Source organism: Pleuronectes platessa, chromosome 1 (assembly GCF_947347685.1).
Source record: "Pleuronectes platessa chromosome 1, fPlePla1.1, whole genome shotgun sequence".
Taxonomy (NCBI): domain Eukaryota; kingdom Metazoa; phylum Chordata; class Actinopteri; order Pleuronectiformes; family Pleuronectidae; genus Pleuronectes; species Pleuronectes platessa.
Genome location: NC_070626.1, coordinates 11673641 through 11697529, shown reverse-complemented (window position 1 = coordinate 11697529; position 23889 = coordinate 11673641). Strand labels below are relative to the sequence as shown.

Sequence of the window (23889 nt, the reverse complement as noted above, 5' to 3'; positions counted from 1 at the left end):
GCAGTGGCAGTAATGATTTTCTTGCAGCTGGAACCTGGATATAAAGAGTGTATATCATGCATCATACCATATACAACGAGTTCTTGAACTATAGAGCACAGTCTGCCACCTTGTAACTCTCTCTGTTCTTCTCTCTATCAAGGTTTTACTGGGACTTGACCATGCTGCTGCTGATGGTTGGCAACCTCATCATCATCCCGGTGGGCATAACGTTCTTCAAGGATGAGCACACGCCCCCCTGGATCGTGTTTAACGTTGTGTCCGACACTTTCTTCCTCATGGACTTGGTCCTCAACTTTAGGACAGGCATTGTCAAGGAGGACAACACAGAGATCATTCTGGATCCGCAGAAGATCAAGATTAAGTACTTGCGCAGCTGGTTTGTGGTGGACTTCATCTCCTCCATTCCTGTGGACTACATCTTCCTCATAGTGGAGACACGCATCGACTCAGATTTCTACAAGACAGCGCGCGCATTGCGGATTGTCCGCTTCACTAAGATCCTCAGCCTGCTGCGACTTCTGCGCCTCTCGAGACTCATTCGCTACATCCACCAGTGGGAAGAGGTATGAAACCCCCAGTATTTTGTCTTGACCTAAAACCCCACAGAAAGTATCACTGTATCAACCCTTCTCCCTAACCTTTGTTTCCAAGGGTTATCATGCTCCATTTTAAGGAGTAGTGGTTGAAATCTACCCCTACAAATTGGTAAAACCCCTACCCCTCCATGAGGGAGTCCACACACTTTGTCAAGAGAATGTGGCAGCATATGGAGGCAATACTCTCTCACCCTCACACACACACACACACACACACACACACCTTCAAGTGCTCAATAAGAGTTCGGCTACCCAAAGTGAAATCTAATGTTAAAGATCGAGGAGCCGACTTCTTTTGTAAACTGTCTGGACTCATAGCTAACACCAGCATTGTCACAAGTTTATTTTCCAGTACGAGTGTTTCCAGGCCGTGGTATCCCTTCCCTGCATGATAGCAAGTTGATTCACACAGAGAGAGACAGAGAAAATACCAAGGAATACACAATGATTGACTGTTGTACAAGGGTATTGTTTGATGAAGCTAGTCAAACACATAGGGCTTCACTTTCTAAATCCAATTATAATCCAAATGGTAGTCCCATCATGGGGAACTACTGTGAGAATGTTTGCAGAACTCAGTATCTACCCCTCTCCCCTGAGAAGGCAACATGGATAGATGCTGCTTCTGATTACATCCATCCCTTGAAAGCAGTGAAGAGGTTCTTTTGCTGTACCCCGTCACCAATAAATTGATGAAGCTGGGATGTTTATTACCATTTTCTCTCTGTGTGGCCATCCAGCTAGCAGTGGGACTACAGATCCCAGAGAGGCTTCACTGCAGCACAAGCATGATTGTAATTGCGTCAAAAATTTGAAAAGTTCCCATCACTCTCGCTGGATGGATCTTGTTGTTTAGTCTCAGAAGTGAAGCATCAAAGTCTCTGCATGGAGTCGACACCAAATACCCCCATCAGAGAATAATAAGGGACAGTCAGAGGTATAAGATGGTTAGATGTGAGGCTATACAAGGTAATGTTTCCAAGTGAGATTTATGACGAGCAGGGCAGAAGTTCTGCTATGAACGTTTTCCAGTCACGAAATACAAGAAACACTGGATAATCTAGTAAGAGAGACCCCCCTCTCTCTGAAGAAGTAGCATAGCAGGGTTGAGGCTTTAGTTCAGGGTTTAGCGTCTCGACGAAGAGTGCTTTGGCAACATCAGTGTGCATGGTCATAATACAGATATAATTATAGCAGCAGCATCACTCCAGTACACGATGTTATTGGTGTCAGGGATTATAGCAACATTTTAATTTACTAGTCAGATTGTTTACCTCGCACCCAGAAACCATTTAACAGATGGTCCTGGCACTAAATGTGAGGACACTCTGGAACAATACTAGTCCTCACAGTATTTTATGTTCTCTCTTAGTGTGTTTATTACCCAGTAATTACATCACAAGACAATTATTGTTTAAACTTATTGTAACACTAATTAATTTCAATACACTTATATTTTGTAATTGAACCCTAATATTATTTCAAATCTTTCACTGAACCTAGCCCGACCAGGTCTGGTAATATCACTGTGTTTTTATAGGAGTTGATATGTGGCAATACCAAACATGGGTTTTAAAAGTATGCTGAATGCAATTGAGCCCCTTAATTCATCATTTTGATTTACCTTCGTAAAATGTACTTTATTAGTGAGAGCTACATTGTTAGTGATGTACAGTTTATCTTTATCAAAACAACCACTGTCATAAAAGCAATAGTTTAAGACTGAGTCCCTTTATACAGATCTCACTCTGTGGCCTTATATGATTTTATTTGAGGTTGTGGGTTTAGCAGTGTTCTGCTTCTACAGTGCATCATCATTTTCTTCTACTGCAGAGTTTTTCCCCCTAATTTCACATTGAATTGACATCAGAACCACAAGAATTCACACTAACAACACTGTTTTGATATCCATTAATCCCGTTAGACAATGTTGTTGAAATGGAGCGTCACTCGTTTAATCGGTGGGTGTGTTCACCTGAGTGTATGACATTATACGGGCAATTGGAAAGTATCAATAGCGAGCTGATTGCCAATCAAACCGCAGTTTTCCCCAGACCTGCCCACGGCATTCAGAAATGTTCCCCCCGTTTTCAAATATTCAGCTGGCACTCTGGGGTAGAACAGTGTGTTTAAGTGTCGTGACATTAATCATGCAGGGTCTCTGTGATGCCATTTCAAAGAGAGGAAAAGTTCACATGAATCACTTGGGGAGAATCCCTTCGCCACCCCGTGCCTTCATGCATGCTTGCTACTGTTTCGTCAGAAGCCCACAGTGCAGGCAGGGGATACATGTAGTTTAGGCCAACCTTCATTTGAATTGAGTGGACACACTTGACAGGAAGCTGTCACATGTTCAGGCTGACATAAGGGAACAAATGAAGGGTAGGAGGCATTGTAGAGGGGACAGGGGGAAGGGAACTAAGACATATAGATAAAGAAAAAGCAGTAGTGCCTTCCTTACTAGCTTATAGCCACGGGCTGTTGTTGTTTGTTTGCAAGCAACCACTACCCCTGACTAGTAACTGTTAGAAATAAAGGAAACATTAGGAATGCCGAAACATACGACAAAGACATTGGACAATATGTTCACAGAGCCACCTGCCATTTACGTGTTTTATGCATGTGTGTGTGTGTGTGTGTGTGTTTGAGAGTGTTTTAAAGGGTTTGCTGATGAATGCTAGTTAGGCAGACAGAGTGAAAGGCCAACTATGCCTCAGCGCCAGAGTACTCCAGATGCAACCTCATAGAAATGTCATCTGTCAGTGCAGAATAACTTGTCGCCAAGATCTCGCCACCTGACTGACTCTTTGACTTTTCCTATTGACAGCCACACTTCAGACGACGTGTACGTGTCGGATATTTTGGTAACACTTCACACTGACCTTACTTTGATCTAAACCTGCAGCTCAGGCTTTGGAGAGAAATTGAAACTAGACAGTAAAGGCTAATTTATGCTGAACGTTATATATATCAACAGACGGAACCTTCTGTCCATACTCTGTGTTAATTTAGACTGTACTTGTGAACATCATCTGAAAACATACGAATACAGATGAAATTGAGCAGTATCACTGAGCAGTATCACTGCGCCCCCCATTATAAATAATGGGGGGCGCAGTTTAGCCAATACTTCAAACGGGACGACCATAGAGCTCGAGGAAGACATTTCGACAATAGCAGAAGAATTTTCAGAAGAGAGACTTTGCTTGGTGGTAAAAAACCTGTATGATATTACTTCACCCGACACAGGGCCATAACAATTACTTTAGAGCAGCTGGCAGGAGAAACTCCTTTATTGTCACCATGTTTGTTGTTGTCAGAAACTCAACTCTGCCGCCAATAGTGGATGTATTGCTTAAAAACTAAGACCTAAGGCACCCAATAGAAGCACACTGTAATCTGCTTCAATATCCCTCCCCTTGCTTAAATCATCAGCCCTCCTCTAAAATGCCAGGTCTAAAAATTGTTTACGGCTTAGAGCGCAACAAACAAACTACATTTCCCATGATACATTATGCCTTTCCTACGATAATTTCAGCAAATTACTATGTATTTCAGAACTCACATATCTTGAAAACATTGACTTTGTGGATGAGCCGCATGCGCCATCACGTCTTTACATGGTTGTTGCATTTCGGTTGAAATTGATTTACAACCATTTCAACTTAAAGGACTCATGGAGGTATGTGGGCAGTAACGCTTACATTGTTTGAACGTATCTCTTTGTACACAAAGAAGGCATAAATGAGATTTAATTCTGCGTCCGAATATTTACACTTATACATGTTGGCATAAAAGTACAATTGTAGTGTAATACACTGTCCTAGCAATTTTTAACCGTGTTTCTATTTTTACTTAAATATAAATAAATACACTGTTTTTGTGGCTTTCACAGAACTGGGGAAGGATCATTGTGATCCACGATATTGTGCCATTCAGCCTCCCTCTCCACTCTAAATATGGCTCTGTGATGATGTGCACTTCTCTGACAGGACAGAAGCTGCCGACACGGGACCTCCTGATGTCCTTCAGAAAAGCCAGAGCTAGTTCATTTTACTCATATTTCACAAGTATCCGCTATCTATAAATAGTCCTGCATAAATCCATTTGGTTTATTGTTTGAGTTTAATATCCTCCCCAGGAAGAAGTCACACACAGGACACTTCTTCCGAGAGTTGTATATTGAACACAGCTCAGTGAACTGCACCGCATGGTTTAATGCCTCGTAGAGTGATACTTTTGGGAACTAATTTAAAACAAGAATCTTCTCTCATGTACTTTCGGTAAAAAAAAAATGCTTTTTAGGAATTCAGGACAAGACAAAGGAATAAAAGAATATCAAATGTACCAAAGACATGAAGAAGCCATACATATCAAAACTGGAGACAAAACAGAGCTCTGATGTATTACAGGTGAATTGCCTGAGGCTGGCTTGTTCAAAATAGATTCATAAAATCACAGTTGCACACTTTTTTTTCTTTTTATTTTGAATCATTCATTGCTTCACATCCTTACTCACAAATAATTACACCAGTGTGACATGCTCTTTCTTTGCAGTGGGCCAGACCAATAACTCAGAAATATTTTTCATAATCCATTGGAGACATGTTGGCTAACTCTAACAATTGAATGGTCTTTGGTCACGCAAAATTAGATAAGATAAGCTATATTGGTCCCACGGCAATGAAGTTAACTTGTTAAAGCAGAAGATAATCAGAGTGAGGCACACATATTACATTTTTTAATTGAATTAATTAGGCAATTCATTCAAAAATGTATTAAAATACAGAAAATATGGTACATAGTATGCACCTTTCTTGACAGATGGAAATATTATTTGTAAAGAAATGAACTTTGGGTAAAAAACAGTGGCACAGGATGGTTCTACAAGGATGCCTACTGTATTTGTGTGTATATATATGCATGTATGGTATGGTATATAATGTCACTATGAGTAGAAAACTTTTTATATAGAAAAAGGGGTATAAATCCACACTAGTATACAATATGATATGAATATTTAAAAAATATATATATTAAGATAACCTCACAATTAGTGAAATGGCACCATGTCTGAGACATATAGTTTCCTTTGGTTTTATGAAATTATGTGACAGGTCAAGGAGGGAGATAATAATCTGAAATATACACGTGTACATACATGCAGTGTCAAATAGTTAATGGTCACGTGCATTGCAATGAATAGACATGTCCTTTCATTGCTATATTGTGTGTGTGTGTGTGCTTGCGCCTGCGTCTGCTAGCTTTGTTGACATTGACTATAATTGCATGTCCTTAGCTGAACATACTCTGCTGTTGGCCTGAAGCTCAGACATGTTGGCACATAACCACAAATTGTTGAAGTGTCCTTGAGCTTGACGCTTGACCCCTAAACTGCTCCCAAGGGGCTTCCCAGTAGATGGCAGAGAGAGTTTGTGGGTTAACGTGGAGCCGTATTCTATTATGAACTGCCACCATATACTGTACACCACACACTGCAGCTCAAAGGAATTGTGTTTTGATGGCAGCATTGGAGGTAATACATATCTTTAAATAATACAATTAGAGTGTCAGAAGTCTATTAAATGGCAGTAATTTTCTGTTTTTATAGTTCCATGAATGAATGTCACGTTTTAACATTATTTTACAGACCATGGATTATATAGATTTCCTAAGATGAGGACCTACTGTATATGATCCATCTTTGAATGGGGATCAGTAAAATCCTTTTTTTCTACACCCTGTTCAAGGTGTATCATTTTTCTACCTCACCTTACAATATAAAAAATACAACCACAGAATCAGGGGTGGGGGAGTCATGTAAAATTACACACTGTAGTGTGATTATGGCGGCTTGGTCCATTCAGTGTGAACAAGCCAAGCGGTCATAATGAAGAGGATCTTTGGTTTAAAGGTGCTCATATGTTCACCACTACTAACATGATCGCATTATGAGAGGAAATACGAGTAAAATACAAAGTGCAAAATTATCCCAGGATGTTTGAGCAAGTAAAATCAGGTCTGTAGCTGCAATCAAATAATCTCCACCTCCTCAGAGACTCTAGTTCAAACACCACTAACACCATCAGTATCCTTTTGCATAACTAAAGCAACACCGTGATCCCCACCCCCCCGCCAGCACATGAAATCTCCTCCTTGTTCGTCCTTTTTATCTCAGTTATTCATACATTCACTCGGATTGCTTCCATTTCTTCACACTTCAGATTTAATGTTGTTGTTGCTGTGTGATTTGACCAAAATCTCTTATCTCCATAGAGGTCATTACATGATTATATAAAAATGCATATCATTACTCATTATTCATACCTTCTTCTCAACTGTAAATTGGGGTCATGCCTTGGCAGACGTTAAGTCATGAAATGACTGTTCTTTAGCTGAGCTCCTTCCTTCATCATGAGTTTTTGGCACATGTTGTGGCGCAGGCAACAGCTTCTTGCAAAATCAGAGTCTGTGGTTTGTTCTGAGCGCTCGTAACTTTTGTGGCTCTCATCCTCAGACACTCTCCTTACTGTTTGACATGATTCTTGTGTAGGTGGTAAAAGAGCTTAGCAGTGTTTGGAGTCTGTGGGGACCGGTCTGTGGCTTAATTTCCAAAGTACAGTTTCTTGTTTCGTGTCAGACTTTTTCAAACCACTTCCATGTGACGGAAATAGCAGCTTTTTTAGGCACAAGCCCCTACTTCTGTCCTTCTCCTGTTTAGAATTACCCCCTTCTGTGTCCCGTTTACTGTCCTCCATAGCTGCTTTCAGACATACACTGAAATTTGGATAATCACGTGATAATCTCCCCCAGAGATCACAACTGACCGATAGAGAGCCTCGAACTCTCTGGTGTTTCCCCTGTTAGCCACCTAGTACCAGCTGGATAATATCCTAATGAGAATACAGCAGGATTTGTCAATAAGCCATAACCATTGTTGATGTTGTTTCTAACATGCGACAGACGCAAAACTGAAAAAACTAAACTAAGATGTCAAAGTAGAAAGACAAAGACATTCTTGAGCTTTTGGTGATAAGAAACAAAAACAGGTGATGTCTGCAGCAGAGTTTGTACGTTACTTCCAGCTTCCTGCATGCTGCCTCACACATCGCCTGAACTCTCTGGAGATTTGTGTTGTTGAGAACCTGTCAGAACAGAGAATCTCATCCTGATGCGTTCTTGATATGTGAAGGCAAACTCTGTTTGTTTGTGTTGGCTTCATGCACATTTTTTGTGTTGTGTGGAAGAATGGAAAGCATGGTCCAAATGATGATTGCTGTACATAATGAAAAAGCAGTAACAAATTTAAGAATAGTTAATTACATTAAACGATAGCTGGTTTTTCATCATCACATAACTTGTCATATCACACTGCCTGACCAATGAGACGGGAGCTTTTAGTGGCGGCTACACACCGGTGATATCACTGTCATGCATAATGACTATCAGCATGGTGTGCACATATCCACCACATGCACACACACACGCACACACACACATACTCAGACACACACACTGCCTGTATGGGGGCCCCCTCTGTCTTCCGCTTGTCACTGTTCATCGCGATAAAAATAAGACTGAGACCGGATATACTCCTCATTGGAGTTGTCTCCTGTTGACGACTTGGATGAGATTAGTCATCCTGTTAAATCAGATTCAAGACAGTGCACTAATAACTAAGCTCTGAGGGACACCCTCTCGTCATGCCTGATGCCTGCAATACGACTGTCTTGACTGGCCGACACAGTAAACATTGGTTGTAGCGTGGATGGTGATAAGTTTGGGAAATGAGCACTGGGGCCTTAACTGAGTGGGATAAAAACACAGAGATTTTAAGTTAAGGTGTGTAGTCAGATAGTGTAAAGGTGCCACAGTGGGAAATAAAAACTAGATTTACTAGATACGTTTTTTGAGTACTTTTGCTTTTACTCCAACACATATATCAGCAAATATCTGTACCAAATTATTTTTATTATTAATATTATTGCTTACATAAACTGTTTGCGTACTTACTCCAGCACTCCTAAGGTGTAAGCAACAACCTGTGTTTATTTCTTACAGGTGGCAGAACGTGATCTCTATTCATATTTTCCTCTTGGATTGTTGAGATTTGTGTTTCTGTGCCCAAGTGGCAGTTTGCTGAAGTGAGAGAGAAATGAAACGATCCGTTGGTTAAATGTTCAGGTGCTTTGATAGAAGTCAGCCATGTGACTGCCTTTTATTTCCACCAAGTAAATCTACACACAAAAATATTCAATTGAGATAAATCAACTAATCAGCCCCCCACTCGCTGACCCATTACCTTGGCAGAGGCATGGTCTTTCAGAGATAAGAAAAGCAGGAAGAAAAGATTTAATGGGCTATTATTGAGTGCACAATGAGACTTGCCAGCAACAGTGACAGGTCCTCAACACTCTGAATGAGCCTCGTTGCGATATGAATACCCGCGTAGGATTTGCTTAAAAAACTATTACACAAGAAATGTGTAATCCTGCGCAAACCCATTGGTGCGTCTCGGTAGTGAGCAGGGTGAGAGTGGTTTTTGTGATCCGAGCCCTCCAGGCCTGTTTAGACAGATGATGGAAGGGTGTTCCCTGTGGTGCACTCACAAGCCTATTTCTCATTCTCCGCATGTGCCTCGTCCACCACGACAGCGTGCATGAGCATGACATTTTGGTGGAGGCATTTAGAGTGAGAAATATAACCCCTGACCGCAGCCTGTTCCTAGAATCTGCCACTGTGTTGCCTGATTAAAAATAACACTGTGGTGTGCATAGATTGATTTAGATGATAAACTACCTTTTATCATCGGGGAAAGAATGGAAGCCGCATCATGTGGCCAATTAACACCTTAAATCTACCAAAAGATAACTCAGACTTTTAAAGGAAAAGGACAGTTGTGAAAAGGCTATACTTTCTGCTATATCTCAAAGTACTATTTTTTGATATTTTGAAATGTTTAGATGACATTAATAAAACTCTGTTTTTAGGGTAATGGAAATTTGTATTATACACTAATAAAAAAATCACAATGATATGATTAAGTTATGCCATTTTTGACAAGAAATCCATGAACCTAAATCTTACACACTAGAAGTTATAAGTATTTTAAACAATATTTTGAATGAAGCCTATCCCTGGGTAGCCTGGATGCCAGACGAACTTAGCCCCGCCCACAACATTTTTGGTCGGGCAGTTCGGTCTGGAGTCGCTCCGTTGGGAAAAAATTATGCCCGACCGGGCCAATCAGGTTGTCAGGGCGGGCTTTATACGATGATTGACAGATGATCAACGGTAACGTAATCAACCACGTCATCAAAGTGCCCTTGGGTTGAATTCGTTTTCAACAAACATGCCTGCCGCTGGCGAGCTGAGATGTGTAGATGCTGCCATTGAGTCTGTTTTAGAAGACATCGACAGCGCATTCATTTTGAAAGAGGAACACAGAACGTGGAGGCGACGCCAAAGCACCGCGCTAATCCCTATCGCCCCGGCGCTTGGCTGTTCACAACGGACACTGAAGCGACGCTGAACCGCCGGGCAGCGCTAATAATATCACCCGTTGATCCAGTAGATCGCTGCACGGCTTTGTGCCGGTCACACCGGAGGCTGAAGCACCGCGCTGCGTCAAGGCTGCCTCGCGGTGCTTCAGCCTCCGGTGTGACCGGCACAAAGTTTTAACATGGGAGTGGATGGGAGCCAGCTGTTATTTAAGGCTTGGCGCTGCGCTGAAGCGTCCGGTGTGAACCCGGCATTAGTAAATAACTCACAATGCGTTGCTTAGCATACGTCACATACTACGTTGCTCTGATTGGTTGTAGGTCTATCCAATTGAGCGAAGAAGAATTTTACTTCCTGGTCAGTTGAAACACGCCCCATAATCACAGCCCAATGGAGCGGTCTCAGACTCACATTCTGACTAGAATTGTGAGTCTGACAACGTCAGGCTAATCCCTGGTTAGTGTGGCGGGTAAATTCAGACACAAATGTGAGAGAGGGGGCGTGAAGGTCTGTGGTAGACAGGTTCAAGAAGTTGAGCTTTCAGACAACAAAATGTCATCAGAAAAACAAGGAGTGTAGAATTTTGTTTTCTCTTATGTGTCTCGACGCCATCATGACAGACATTGATCATCATTAGCAGTGCTAGCAGCGAACGCCAGATGCCTCAGTACACTGCTTCTTCAACTGTGTCCGGGCAACTACCGTCAGCACCATGGGACATATACATCTATTTTCTCACCTGGATCATCCTTTTCTCAAACCATCTGTTTTGAGATAACTCAACAGCTGCCGTATACATCCTCTCACTACATATTAGATTATGATTTTAGCACGTTTTTTAACCCTTAGTTTAGACCTTTTATTTACAAATTTATTTAGATCAAATGTAACACACTGTTTATTCTGTAACAATAAGTCCTTATACCTGGGTATATCAGCAAACCATTGATATGTCTGTGAATGAGAAACATAAATTGTTTTTGTTCTAACACATGATTTGCAATGTGTTAATACCAGGTTTCAGAGGAGCAGCAGTAGAAACCATAGACTTTATACAAAGTTGGAAGACGTTTCTCCACTTCCTACCACTCTCCAAAAATGAAGCTAAAACATCTTGCATAAGAAATGTGCCACTTTGCACATTTGGAGCCTGAATCTGCGCAGTAGTGATCATGGTGTGGAGCCATGATAGCGAGGGCCCACCAATCCATATGCTTAACCCATAGCGAGTTAGTCTCAGCATTCGATCATGATGTTCCACCAAGATTTTATATCTACAATAACTCATTTAAACTAAACTTACTGGAAACATGAACATTGCACAAACAACAGTACTGTAAGAGCTACCTTAAATCACAGAAACCATCTTGAGTGTGTTTGGAGACTTTTAGACTATGTCCCATTCACTGACTTTTTGTTTGTTTTTTTACCAATTTTCCTTTTGGGGAGCTATCTACAGCAGAAACACTGATAGCAGCAGTTCTATAATTTACCATATTAGTTTTTTAAGCAGTAATAAAGCAATAGACGTAGGTTTTTCCCCCCGATATTTCACCTCTCGATGTTGGTGGAGTTTTATCACCATCTCAAATTCCTACAACCATGAAATTGCTACTTCATTAGTTTCCCTTCAGAAACCACTAAAAGGGCCTTGACTTACTGGTGATGTGATCTGACCCGTGTTGTTGATCGAAAAAAAAAGACGAGCAGACGTACAAGTGGTCTTATGAGGGTGGTGAGAGCGACAACGAGCCCCCATAAGAAAGTGTTGTGCTGCATCTCTGTGCCCTCATCAATCACAGCTCTCTTGTTTATTCTGATGCTAATGCTGTCAGGCTCGCTCTGTGCCCCTATCAATTAAAAGAAAGTGGTCAGCAATCCATCATCCTCCATTTAACACGCCATGTTATGGAGTGCTGTGTTTGCAAACAACGTGTTTGTGTGTCTGTGTTTTTTAAATACTGTATGTGTGCACACTTTCAGTACGTTTATAATACACAGAACACAGATGCCCTGCTGTCTGAGGCCTCTTTCGTGAATATTGGAGAATACATAAATAAAAAGAGGCAGAGATACAGAGACCTCTCTCCTCTGCCACAGAATAATGATCCTTTAACAGCCTTCTAACTGAACCAATCTCTGGAACAATTTCTCGTAACTGGAATGTCTGTTCGTTCTTGGCATGGGTGTATTCGAATTGATTACAGCTGTGAGGGGAGATAGGGGAATCACCTTCCTCCAGTGACACCACAGTTTGGGTTGCAAACTGGAGATTTGCATGGCATTACCCGTGACAGTTCTCACAGGCTTTATTCTCCACGCGGAGGTCTTTTGAGGGAGCTTCTTCTGTAGAAATGTGGCAAAGGGTTATTGTTGAACCGTAATGAGTCTTCAGACTGTGCTACAAAACACTGTAAAGGATTTATTCTGCTTCAGAAAGTGAATATAGTTTTGACTATACTGAGACAAGGACAAAATAAGGCAATATGAGAATATATTTCAGCTTCTGCATGTGAATATGCAAAATCTTAGGGCGAAGGACAAGATTTTGGGGCCGGAAGCTTTCTGGTTTTTGCTTGTAGTTTTGATAATCACATTTTAGCAGGCTTTGTTGCCTGCAGGTAAACAACCCTCGTGCAGAGCTAAAGAGGCTGAACACTTTGAAAGAAATGTATCGGCTATCAGATTTTAAATTTATTTGCATTCATGTGCAGATATCTATTAATAGAGATGAGATAACATGTCATCTGGACCTAGAAACACCTACAAAAGTATAATTGTTTTTTGCTTTGTATGGAAAAACATTTGACTAAAAGAATCTAGTTAGACTGTAAACAGTGTGCGGCTTAAGGGGGCAGAGATTCTTCATCCGAGGATAGCAGATGGGCTCTGAGATTTGACACCAACTCCCCTAGGCTAGATCTTTAGATTTTAAGACTCTGGGAAGTTTTATCCAAGAACCAGGTAAATAATTAAAGTTTGCAAAAATTTGCAAAGGATTAAAAAAAGTTAGCTGCAGCAAGACACATATTAGAAGTCAAGTGCTTGGATTACAATAAGATTAAATAAGATTTAAAAAAAAATTCAAGTAAGATTTACATGCTCTGGATTAAGGAGAAGCGGTTTTTGGAATAGGTTTATCATGTTTGTACTTTATCAGTACAAGATGAAGACAACAAATATTGTTGGTATAGTTCAGCATTATGCAGACAGCGAGCAACACAGCTTTATGCTTCTTTTTTCAGATATAGCCGAGGAGTAGATGTTATACTGGCCTGAGATGTAGCCTATGTCTTAATCTCAAATAACTAATTAACTAAAACTTTTCAAAATGTAAACAATAGACTGTGTGCTTTACATCTCTGTTGGTCCTTTGTGTCCCTAGAATTGTTGTATTTGAAATCATGTTTTACTTAGCAAGTTTTTTATACATTTAAAAGCAGTCTCTGGTTTTATATAGCTTCTCCTTCCTGTCTGGAAATGTGATTTCACAAATGAAATATATATTAGGCTCAATGTGGATGATGGAAGGGGGATACCTCATGATTTATTCATCCACCACAGAGCGAATTTAACACTTTGATGCTAAAGAACGCCATCAGACTCCACCAGGAAATTTGACCTCACACAACATTGCATATGAGTTAACATGACTTATTTATTGTGGTGTTTGAGGAAAAGGGCTGCCTCCTGAAAAACAAACAAGTGCTCACATGTGATGTGCAGCTGGGAAGGGGAGTGTAGAAAATTAGCGCCTCTGGTGGGTTGAGTGGGGGAAAAGGTGCAGACACGACAGCTTTGGTGATGTAAAAGAGCCCAAGGCTAAACATTTGGAACAGCCCAGAGACACAAGGGGCAAGAGAGACACATTCACTGTGTCTGTGTGTGGACGGACAGAAGGACAGAGGGGGTGTGTGAGTGAGGACGCATCCATCCTGGATCCTCGCTCCTCGCCCGGGCACTTCATCCTGAGAGTATACCTCTGGCTCCATGTCCGCCTGTTGACGGAGCTAAATTGATGTGATTTGATGGTGCAACAGCCGCCACACTGGTTTTCTGCCAGCCTCTCTCTCAACACGCACACTGAAAAAACAAAAAAACAAATACACAGCTACACACACACTTACATTTGTATTCATTCAGTCGGAAAGTGCAACATAAACGCGCTGCAGTGCTTAAAGGAAGGATGACTGCCATTAAACACGAGGTGACAAATATGATGGTGTTCTTTATCTCCCTCCTCATCATCACCTTCTGCTGAACAACGACAGTGAAGACTGACTGTGCCCTCTTAAAAGGCGCTGAGTGGATTTTAATAAGGAGTGCGGCGATTAGCGACGCACACTCTGGTCTTCATTGGGATTAAGAGGCTTTGAATGGTTGAGGCCATTAAAATCTACACCGGCCCAGAAGCCTTGCAGCGCCTTATGAGTATATTTATCATTAGGATTAACAAACCCAGCCTTTGAACACTCTCCACCCCAGGAGCGTGGCCACCTCTACCCTTGTACTATTATTGTGTTTGGCTGAGTGGCTGATGATAAGAGCGATTCAAACGTGCGGGGGGGGGGGGGGGTAAAGCTCCGGTCCCAGTCCGCCAAACCCGTTCCCGGTGGACCATTCTCAGAACAGGCAGAATCTGCATCCACCAGCTAATCTGTGTGCAATATAGAAAGCTGTGGTTTACACAGCTTGTCGTCATCTAATTCCTAAACCACCAAACCCTGTGCATGACGTGAACAAAGAAAAAGACCTTTGAAGTGCTTGTGAAGGAGTGAAAATCTCCCTCGAGGTCGTATGTACATGTATCTTTGTGTGTGTGTATGTGCGCATTGCAATTTGGGGGGATTTCAGGGCTCTGACCACCAGCGTGTTGAGTCATCCTACCCTAACCCGTTTCCTGCTTCCCTTTCCTCCCACGCCCTCAGATCTTCCACATGACCTATGACCTGGCCAGCGCCATGGTGAGGATCGTCAACCTGATCGGCATGATGCTGCTGCTGTGTCACTGGGACGGCTGCCTGCAGTTCCTGGTGCCCATGCTGCAGGACTTCCCCCCCGACTGCTGGGTGTCCAAAAATAAGATGGTGGTAAGTGCTGCTCCTGCCTGTTAGAATTAGATAACGCCCTGTCTTATCTCATCTGTCAGCTTATAATGACTGTACAAAAAACCCCTTGACGGATTGCCTCAGGTATCTTGTCGTTTCAAACCCTAAATCAAACACATTTTTCTGCTGCGTTTGCGTTTGCTGATTGTTTTGATTTAGTTTGGGCTTTTGACATTGGCCCCTGTTGTGAAGGGAGAGAGAGGCAGTGAGAGAGAGGCAGCGAGGCAGTGCACAGAGCATTGATTTCCCTGAATAGGACAAACGGCTGCTGTCTAATATTGGCTGTACATTGACAAATCCCAGTGAGCGCTCATGCTGTGCCTTAATTTTGTTGTATTGTTAACAGCTGCGGGATTAGAGCCTGTGTTAAAGCCTGACCCATAATCGAGCTCCCTGTTGTTTGCTTATGGAAGCGGACTGTGTCACACCTGATGTGTGACTGTGCCTCACCCGCAGCTGATGGCCTCATATTAATTTAACATGTTATACAAGAGTACAGACACAAAGGAATCTCAGATATTACCGGGTTTTGTGCTTCAAGGGGCCCTTACTGCAATAAATGGATATAATATAAATGATAGAACTCAACACACTGTATGCATAGCCTAAGGAGTGGTTCCCCTAACTGATTGCCAATCATTATGCATGTCAATTTGTTGTCAATAGGTCACTGTTTGGAGTTTTTGTGTTCTGCAGGTCATCTCGGTGAGAAATTGAAATGGCTGCATGCCGCAATAAAAGTGTATGACTGAAAAGGATTATTGGCAATGTGTCGACCAAGAAAGTTTCGCTACATTGATTTATTGCAAACACCTTTTTTGTGTCCATATATGGATTATAGCCGTTTTAACACATTCCTCTTAATGGAAAATACACACATCACTTAAACTGGAATGGCACTCGAAGATCGCAACAGTCCTGTTAAATTCAATCAAGCTGCACCAATTTCACACAATAGATCAACTAATTGTTCCCTGGGAAAATGGTGAAAATAAAAAATGTCCTTGGTGGAGGTAAGTACAGTTGAAAAGCGACCAAAATCACTATTTAATTGAATTTATTATTCAAGTCACACACAGAATATTACATGACAGATTAGAAGGCCGGAGTAAACATGTCCTTAAACCGTGACAACACAACCACACATTTAGAGAAGCCAGCTTTGAGTTTTACCTAAACCTGCGTCTAGTCAGTTGATTGTTCAGCTCTTCGTGCCAGAGCAGATGTCACATGAGTAGTTACATCGCTCAAGGTATGATGTATTTGGTTCATCATGCCTCACTGCCTCCCTGACATGCTCACTTGTTTCACAGAATCTGCCTCCATTATATTTAATCATAAGAAATGACAGATGTTGCAAATCACTGTCTCTTGAGATGTTTCACACTCCAGCTAATTTTACTGTCAGTTTTCTATATACCTGTTTCTGCAGAGCTGTATACATACACACTGAGGAGAGGGGGTCCTGCTCTGGGACAGTGCCGGTACCTAAAAAATGTACCTTTGACCAACTTTCTACTTTATTCAACCTCTTTGTCTTTAACATAGACAAAATCACAAATATCATATTTATATTCAGACCTCCTTATGGTAAAATCCATTACATAGGTAATCTCTTACAGTTTTATGTTTCTGTTCCTTTGATTTCTAAATACATTGAGCATGAAGTTGCGAGAGGATTATCTTAAATTATATAAGGCAGAGTTGTCAGGCAATATAACTGCTTGATCATAAAATGACATTACAGTATGCATGGATTAAGACTGGAATTGATGTCTTCTTTTGGATTAAATGATAGAATTTCTTTGCAAATCTTTTCTTTTTTATTTGCGAGAAAAGCTTTTTCTGAGAAATAAAACTGCATAATAGATAAAGTCACAGCAAAGAAAGGCAGGTTTAAATACTCCCGCAACATGAGGTATATGTTTGTTTTTTACACAAAATGCAAATGTCTGTTTTATCATCAATCAATCAATCAAATTTTATTTGTATAGCCCATATTCACAAATTATAATTCATCTCATAGGGCTTTAACAGGGTGTGGCATCCTCTGTCCTTAACCCTCAGCAAGAGTAAGGAAAAACTACTAAAAACCCTTTTAACAGGGTAAAAATATGTAGAAACCTCAGAGAGAGCCACATGTGAGGGATCCCTCTCCCAGGACGGACAGAAGTGCAATAGATGCCACTTGCAGGAGAACATCATCAATAATCAAAGTCTCTAGCAGCATTTGATGAGGGTAGACATCCCGAAGGACAACCCCAACATGACATGCCAAGCAGTCCCGCTGCAAGCACAGTCCATGCTCAGCAACCATCTAGACCACGATCCACCATCCAGACCAGACGCCACTCCAGTCCTCAGTCACCGTCCACCGCCGCCCACCAGGACCCATCACAAGCCACCACCGCGGTCCTGGTCCACCGCCCGTTCCCAATGCCAACGCGACACAGGGTCTGCCACCAGCACCACGATCAGCCCACATGACTCAGAATCCGCCACAATGGATCCACCACCGCGACCCCCGGTGCACGATCCACAAACCGCAATCCATGGTGCGGCCACAGAGGCCCTGGATCTGCGGGTGATAAAGCAAAGACATTCCGGGGAAGGGGGATAGGGATGGAGAAGAGGAAGGAGAAGCTAGAAAGAGAAGCTCCGTGTGTCATGTGTCATAAAATAGAACAAGTAACGTTCTGGCGCACTAATTAGCTCTAACTATAAGCTTTATCAAAAAGGAAGGTTTTGAGCCTACTTTTAAACGAAAAGATGGTGACTGCCTCCCGAACTGAAAGTGGTAGATTATTCCACAGCCGAGGGGCTTGATGGCTAAAAGCTCTGGCTCCTACTCTACTTTTAGAGAATTTAGGGACGACAAGTAGGCTTGAATTCTGGGAGCGGAGTGCTCTAGCGGGTTTATAAGCTACTAACAGCTCTTTAAGGTAAAAAGGCGCCATATTATTAAGGGCCTTGAAGGTGAGGAGGAGAATTCATTCAGACTATAATCTCTGTTGAGCCCCTTGTGTCTCTGTTGATCTGTTCAGAGTAGAACAGATCAGAGATTACGTTGCATCCAGCTCACAAATGAAATTTACAACGGCATGTATATATATAGAATAAAAATATTAATAAAAAAAGAATTAATAGATGGATGTATAATGAATAGAAAAATAAGAGCAGACATGAGAATTATTGCACATTTCTCAATATTGCACAAAGAAATGTTACCTCTACTCCTTTTACCAAAAATATAGGCATATTTCAGTTATTCAAATTTTTTATAATAAAGATCTTAACACCACGTCAACGACTCATGGCTCACATGTCGAATGCCCTCTCACAAGATGATTTCCGGTAGTTTTGAATAAATTGTTCTTTGCTTCTCATGTTTCCATAATCTGCGGCACCGATATAAAAACTTAAAAAACAGAGAGGCCCTCTTAATGTAGTTTAGTTTAGGGATGTTGCCTTTCATTAACATCAAAATGGAGTTTGTTTTGTTTCACACAGTAAACACTGTCTAATTAATTGCATTACATAGAAGAATGCTTCTCAGTGTGACAGAATAACAAATATATCTTTCTGAATTAATTCCAGCCTCGGGGGCATGCACCTCTCTGATGGAAAGCTCCCTGTGTCTGTGTTCACACTACCTGGCAGACAGAGAGGTTGTTAGTATTGATAGACTCAGTCACAGTTGGTCTGCCCCTGATTAGGATCATTAGGAGATGTTTTTTTGTCTTCTCTTACTGTAGCAGTCCCATTATCTCACTAGGTCATCACTCCTTACCTTTTCAGGAGGGCACTAATAAAATCGCTATCTCTCCTATGGCTTTTTTTCCACTGTGGAAATGAGTTTGAAAGCAATTTGGACATGTCACCCCAGGAGAGAGTTGATATTGATTTGCCATGAACTAACCATTGGGATCCAAAGGAGAAAGGGGGCAATCTATCTACAAATGAGAAAACTCACAGAGAAATCATATTTTTCTAAATAGCTGACCTACTTTCTGTCATGCAAGCCTCTGGTGTCTCACGCTACATCCGCCCATTCTCAGGGCTCTTATTTAGGCTCCTGCCCAAATGTCTGCTTTCTGCAAATGTTTGCATATTGAAGAGTGTGCCTCGCCCTGCCAGCTGCTCCGTATTGAAATAAGATGACTTGAAGTGGACACATGCCATTCGTTTTGTCTTAAGTAATTGGATGTTTGTGTTTGTGTGGGCTGTCAGCTTGTTCATTGACCTTTTAATGTGTCGTCTTCACTCTCATGAGAGAGAAAGAGTGTGCACGATGGAAAAATGAAGTGTTCTGATGAGTTCACCTTAACTGACCCCCATCTCCTCTTTTTCATCCAGAACGACACATGGGGACAGCAGTACTCCTACGCACTTTTCAAAGCTATGAGCCACATGCTGTGTATCGGGTATGGCATGTACCCCCCGGTGGGCATGACAGACGTGTGGCTGACCATCCTCAGCATGATCGTGGGCGCAACCTGCTACGCCATGTTCGTGGGCCACGCCACCGCGCTAATCCAATCGCTGGACTCATCTCGGCGGCAGTACCAGGAGAAGGTGAGTCAAGATGGCTGTGTGGTAGTAAGGTTGGATGCTGGGTTTCGTCTTATTGTTAAATGGGGCACTTTACCATAAAGTGTGCCAGTGCTTTGGAAGAATGCTAAGACAAACTCACGTCATTGAAATTCTAAACTCACTAAGCAGCAAAAGGAAGTATTAGCGCATGGGGAAATGTGGTAAGGAAATAGATAAGAATAGAAATAAAATCTAGACTAAATAATATAAATACAAATACTATATTTAATGAGATACTATATAAAAGGCTTTTTTTTCTAAACGTGCAATATAACTGTTGAGGAATTTTTGACCATCCTCACACATTACTGTATATGCCACTATATATTTTGTATACAGTGTATATGACAATATATCTGTACAGGAGAATAGTGCCTGTCTAATTCCACAGATACTCCCTTCTCTCCAAGCAGGAACCAAGGTCAGGCTATAGATAAAGGGCCGACCAACAATACATTGTAGTGTCTACGCTTAGGCACTTTCATATCTAACTGATATGCCTAGACAGAGAGTCACCAACTCTAGCTCTACTGCGTATTTCAGTGGCAAGATGTAAGGTCACCATGTGATTTAAGAATGCATACTTTAGGCTTAACTATCCAATAAGATGCAAACAACGACATGTAACATAGAGAGTAACATTAATTCTAGCCATTCATGGACTGGCTGTTGGAATGGGTGATGCAAGTAGAGGGAGATATACACTGAGATGCTGTGGGAGACATCTACAGACTTGGGGGTGACAATTTCTCATGTTACTCTGTTAGCGTTGTTATATTGTTCCACCCTCTGGTCTCCTTGATCTATCAAGTCCACATTAAAACCTACTGCATAAGACATCAGCTGCTGCCTGAGTTCTCCTTTCACCAGCTTCCAGAAAACTTCCATAACAATAACAATGATGTGCAATTGTGCAATTTCTCCAAATTCTTTGCAATATATAATATGTGCAGCAGTCTTTCTTGGACTCTGGAACATTTGCTAAGTGACATAAATGGTAAAGCTGTGCATCTCCAAAATGTCAGTTTCTCACAAACTAAAAATAACAGCCTTGTTTCTTGGTTTGTTTCGAAGACAAACAGCAAAGAGGGTACTATTACAAAAATTGGGTCATAGTGAGCAAGGCTTCCTTCTTATCTTTGCCTGGATGTTTTTTTTGCAGTGTTATCATATATGCACACAGAAAAGAGCTTCAGTTTCCTCAGTTCGGGGACAGAAAAGCCCTGATGCCTGGCCATGAAGCCTGTAACATGTGCCACAGTGCCATGGCCTCTGTGGGCCCAGTGTGGGCGATAATGAGCTGAGCTGCAAGGCTGCCACGCTGTCCAACTGTCTGCAGCGAGGAAGAGACAGGAGAGCACGGCCTCCGGGGAGAGGAAACAGAGGCTCGTGAGACCCCACCCGAATGAAAAAGGGAGAGCGGGAGCAAAGAGGGCAGAGAGAAAGGAGGAGGCAGACGAGCAGAGGGTAGAGATTAGCTGACGTAATGGCTGTGGGTTGCTGCATCTTCAAAAGATGAAAAAGACCACTGGATAACTTAACACCTGACAGATCCAGTGGTGAGTAACTAAATCCCAAAAGTAAAACACGCGGGTGGGGATGTGACATAAGCAAGTAATCTGGGTAGCCATTAAATGAAAGATGAGGGAACCGACTCTCAGCTCAACGCTCTCCACTAGTCTGGCGAACAGCTGGCCTGCCTCAGCACCAGTCAGCATGTGTGGCCAAAGCCATTTCCTGCTGTTTCCGGGATCACCCCCTAAGGCGCCTTGAGAATCCCCCAGCCAGCTAAACAGGCTCCCCTGTGCTCCCACAGCCTCCTGTGGTGCCTGCCTGCAGAAAGGTTATTACTGCACACTCCAATTAATTTTTTTAATTGCGGATTCCCTCATTTATCTTTCAACATGCCTCAGTGATAAGATACTCTCTTGCTTCACTGTTAATGCCTGTTCATCTGGCTGTGGTAGACAGACAGTAATGTACTATACCAACCATTTATTAATCAGTGTTAGTTCTTTCAATGTCGTAGACCTTTGTGTCATTGGCCTTTGCACAAGTCGTGTGACAACAGGATACCATAATCCGCATGCACGAAAAGAGTACAATCCACGGGTGAGTCTCTAGTGTTTTGAGGAAGACAGGTGATTGTTTTCAGAGGGGCATGACATAGACAGACGTTCCTGTCTGCAGGGACCCAGCCTCGATAAAAATCCTCTCACTGAGACACAGCAGCCCGTATCCAGCCCTGACAACTCAATCAGACAACTCATGTTTGAAATGTTTATTGCAGCAGCAGAACATAGTTACTTTGGCGTCGAGGCTCCAACAGAGTAGTGGAGGGCCTGAATCAATAGGCAGCGATACTTGCCAAGGGGAGCAGAGGCATGTAAAGCAAAGGGAGAGATGGGAAATCTTTGCACCTTAATAGAACGCCAAATTGTGAGGGTGTATATGATGGAGGTTGTGGAGAGTGATGCGTGTCACATGATTAGAGCATTCCACCTCGAGTAAGATCACATGTGTTACTCCATATTTTTATACATTAATATAACACCTATTAAAGAGCCCCCAAGGTCCCTATAGGTGATAAAAAAAAAATTCTCACGCACAAAAGATTATGACTTGCACACAATAACTCCCACACAAAAAAAATATATTTTCCTTTTGGGAACAAGTTAATGTACAGTATGTGCAGCAAATGATTCTTGCAAGATTATTTGACATCCCAAGGTAAAAATATAACATTATTATAAGAGTTTTCTCCCTCCCAGTGTCTGTATGCATCTGAAGTCATTAGATACATATGATTTTTCAGTATATTAGTAAGGTGATAAAAAAAAAACATCTGTATAATACACCTGTTCATTTGGCTGAGAGATATTATGCTGTCTCACTTAGTAATAAACCAGGTGAAAATGTGACAGGTGGCCTCAATGCCTAATATAACTTTTCTCCAAATAATATAAATTCCACAAAACGTCAAAATAAAATGCAACTTAAACAAAACATAATTATAAATCAACAATAATAAAATATGAACATTTATTGAGTTTGATCTATGATTTTCTTTAAATATCTATTAAGCTTTATTTAGTTAAATACATCTCTAACTATCTCAGTTAAAGTTTTTTTATAGTATAAATATGTTTATGAGCACTGACTCATACAAAATACTCCGCCACAGTTTGTCACTCCCTTGGTTGGTTTCTATACAAGTGTTTGGAGTGCTGAGTCAACACATGAACTGATGTTGCAGTTTACGGACTGGGAAACGTGAAAAATTTGACATTTGACTCATTATTAAAATGCTCAAAATGCCACCACCTTCTTTTCTGTTGCCCGTTGGCTCAGCTAAATTATGCTGTGTAGTATTCAGTTTGGAGTTTTTGTATTCAGAAGCCAAATGCGCCTGTGTTGATATTCCAGAGATGCTAACGGCAAGACTGCAAAACTGCATCATTAAAATACAGCAGCAGTCTGCAAACTGGCATGAATGGTAATTTACTCTTCTGTTTAGTTCCACAAATCACTGATATGTGTTAAGACAATCTTGCTTATAACACAATATTTATCAAATTAAAATGTGGATTGGAGTAGCGATGAAAATGAATAGTGACCAGCATGGAGCTGGATAATGCTGCAGTAGACCGGTTATTGTGTTAACGCTGTGTTGTATGTGACATTGGAGAGCGTGCTCATAGCTAAACACCCAATCAATGACAACTCAGGCCCTGTTCAGATTTGGTATTAACATCCGTCCTGAGAGATCACAAGAGGTCAGTGCTGTGTTCATCTGTTCACACCTGGCATTAAAATGTGTCCTGGATGTGTCTACTGTGAAGTCACTCAACATCAGCATAGAAACTCTACCACCACTAGTTTTCTGTCGGTGTAGTTGCAGCCCGTACCTACGACGTAGCTTAGATGCAGAAGCATGAATTGGGCTTTAGGAATGGATGAATGAATGAATTTGTGCAGCTAAAAATTTGACCTATTCAAGAAAAGTATTGATCATTGTGTGTTGTCAGTGTTTATATTGTGGTGTTGGCTACAAATATTAAACCATATGGTCACTGAGAAGCGTAAAA

At 41.6% G+C, this 23889-nt stretch overlaps 1 protein-coding gene across 1 annotated transcript in view; it reads left to right on the top strand.

The window, feature by feature from the left end:
* Positions 1–23889, top strand: part of hcn4 (hyperpolarization activated cyclic nucleotide-gated potassium channel 4) — a 68237-nt gene that overhangs the window by 21251 nt on the left and 23097 nt on the right. Inside the window, exons 2-4 of the mRNA XM_053421065.1 lie at positions 143–566; positions 15029–15190; positions 19565–19783. Of these exons, the coding sequence (XP_053277040.1) occupies positions 143–566; positions 15029–15190; positions 19565–19783 (805 nt within the window). The remainder of the gene's footprint in view (positions 1–142; positions 567–15028; positions 15191–19564; positions 19784–23889) is intronic.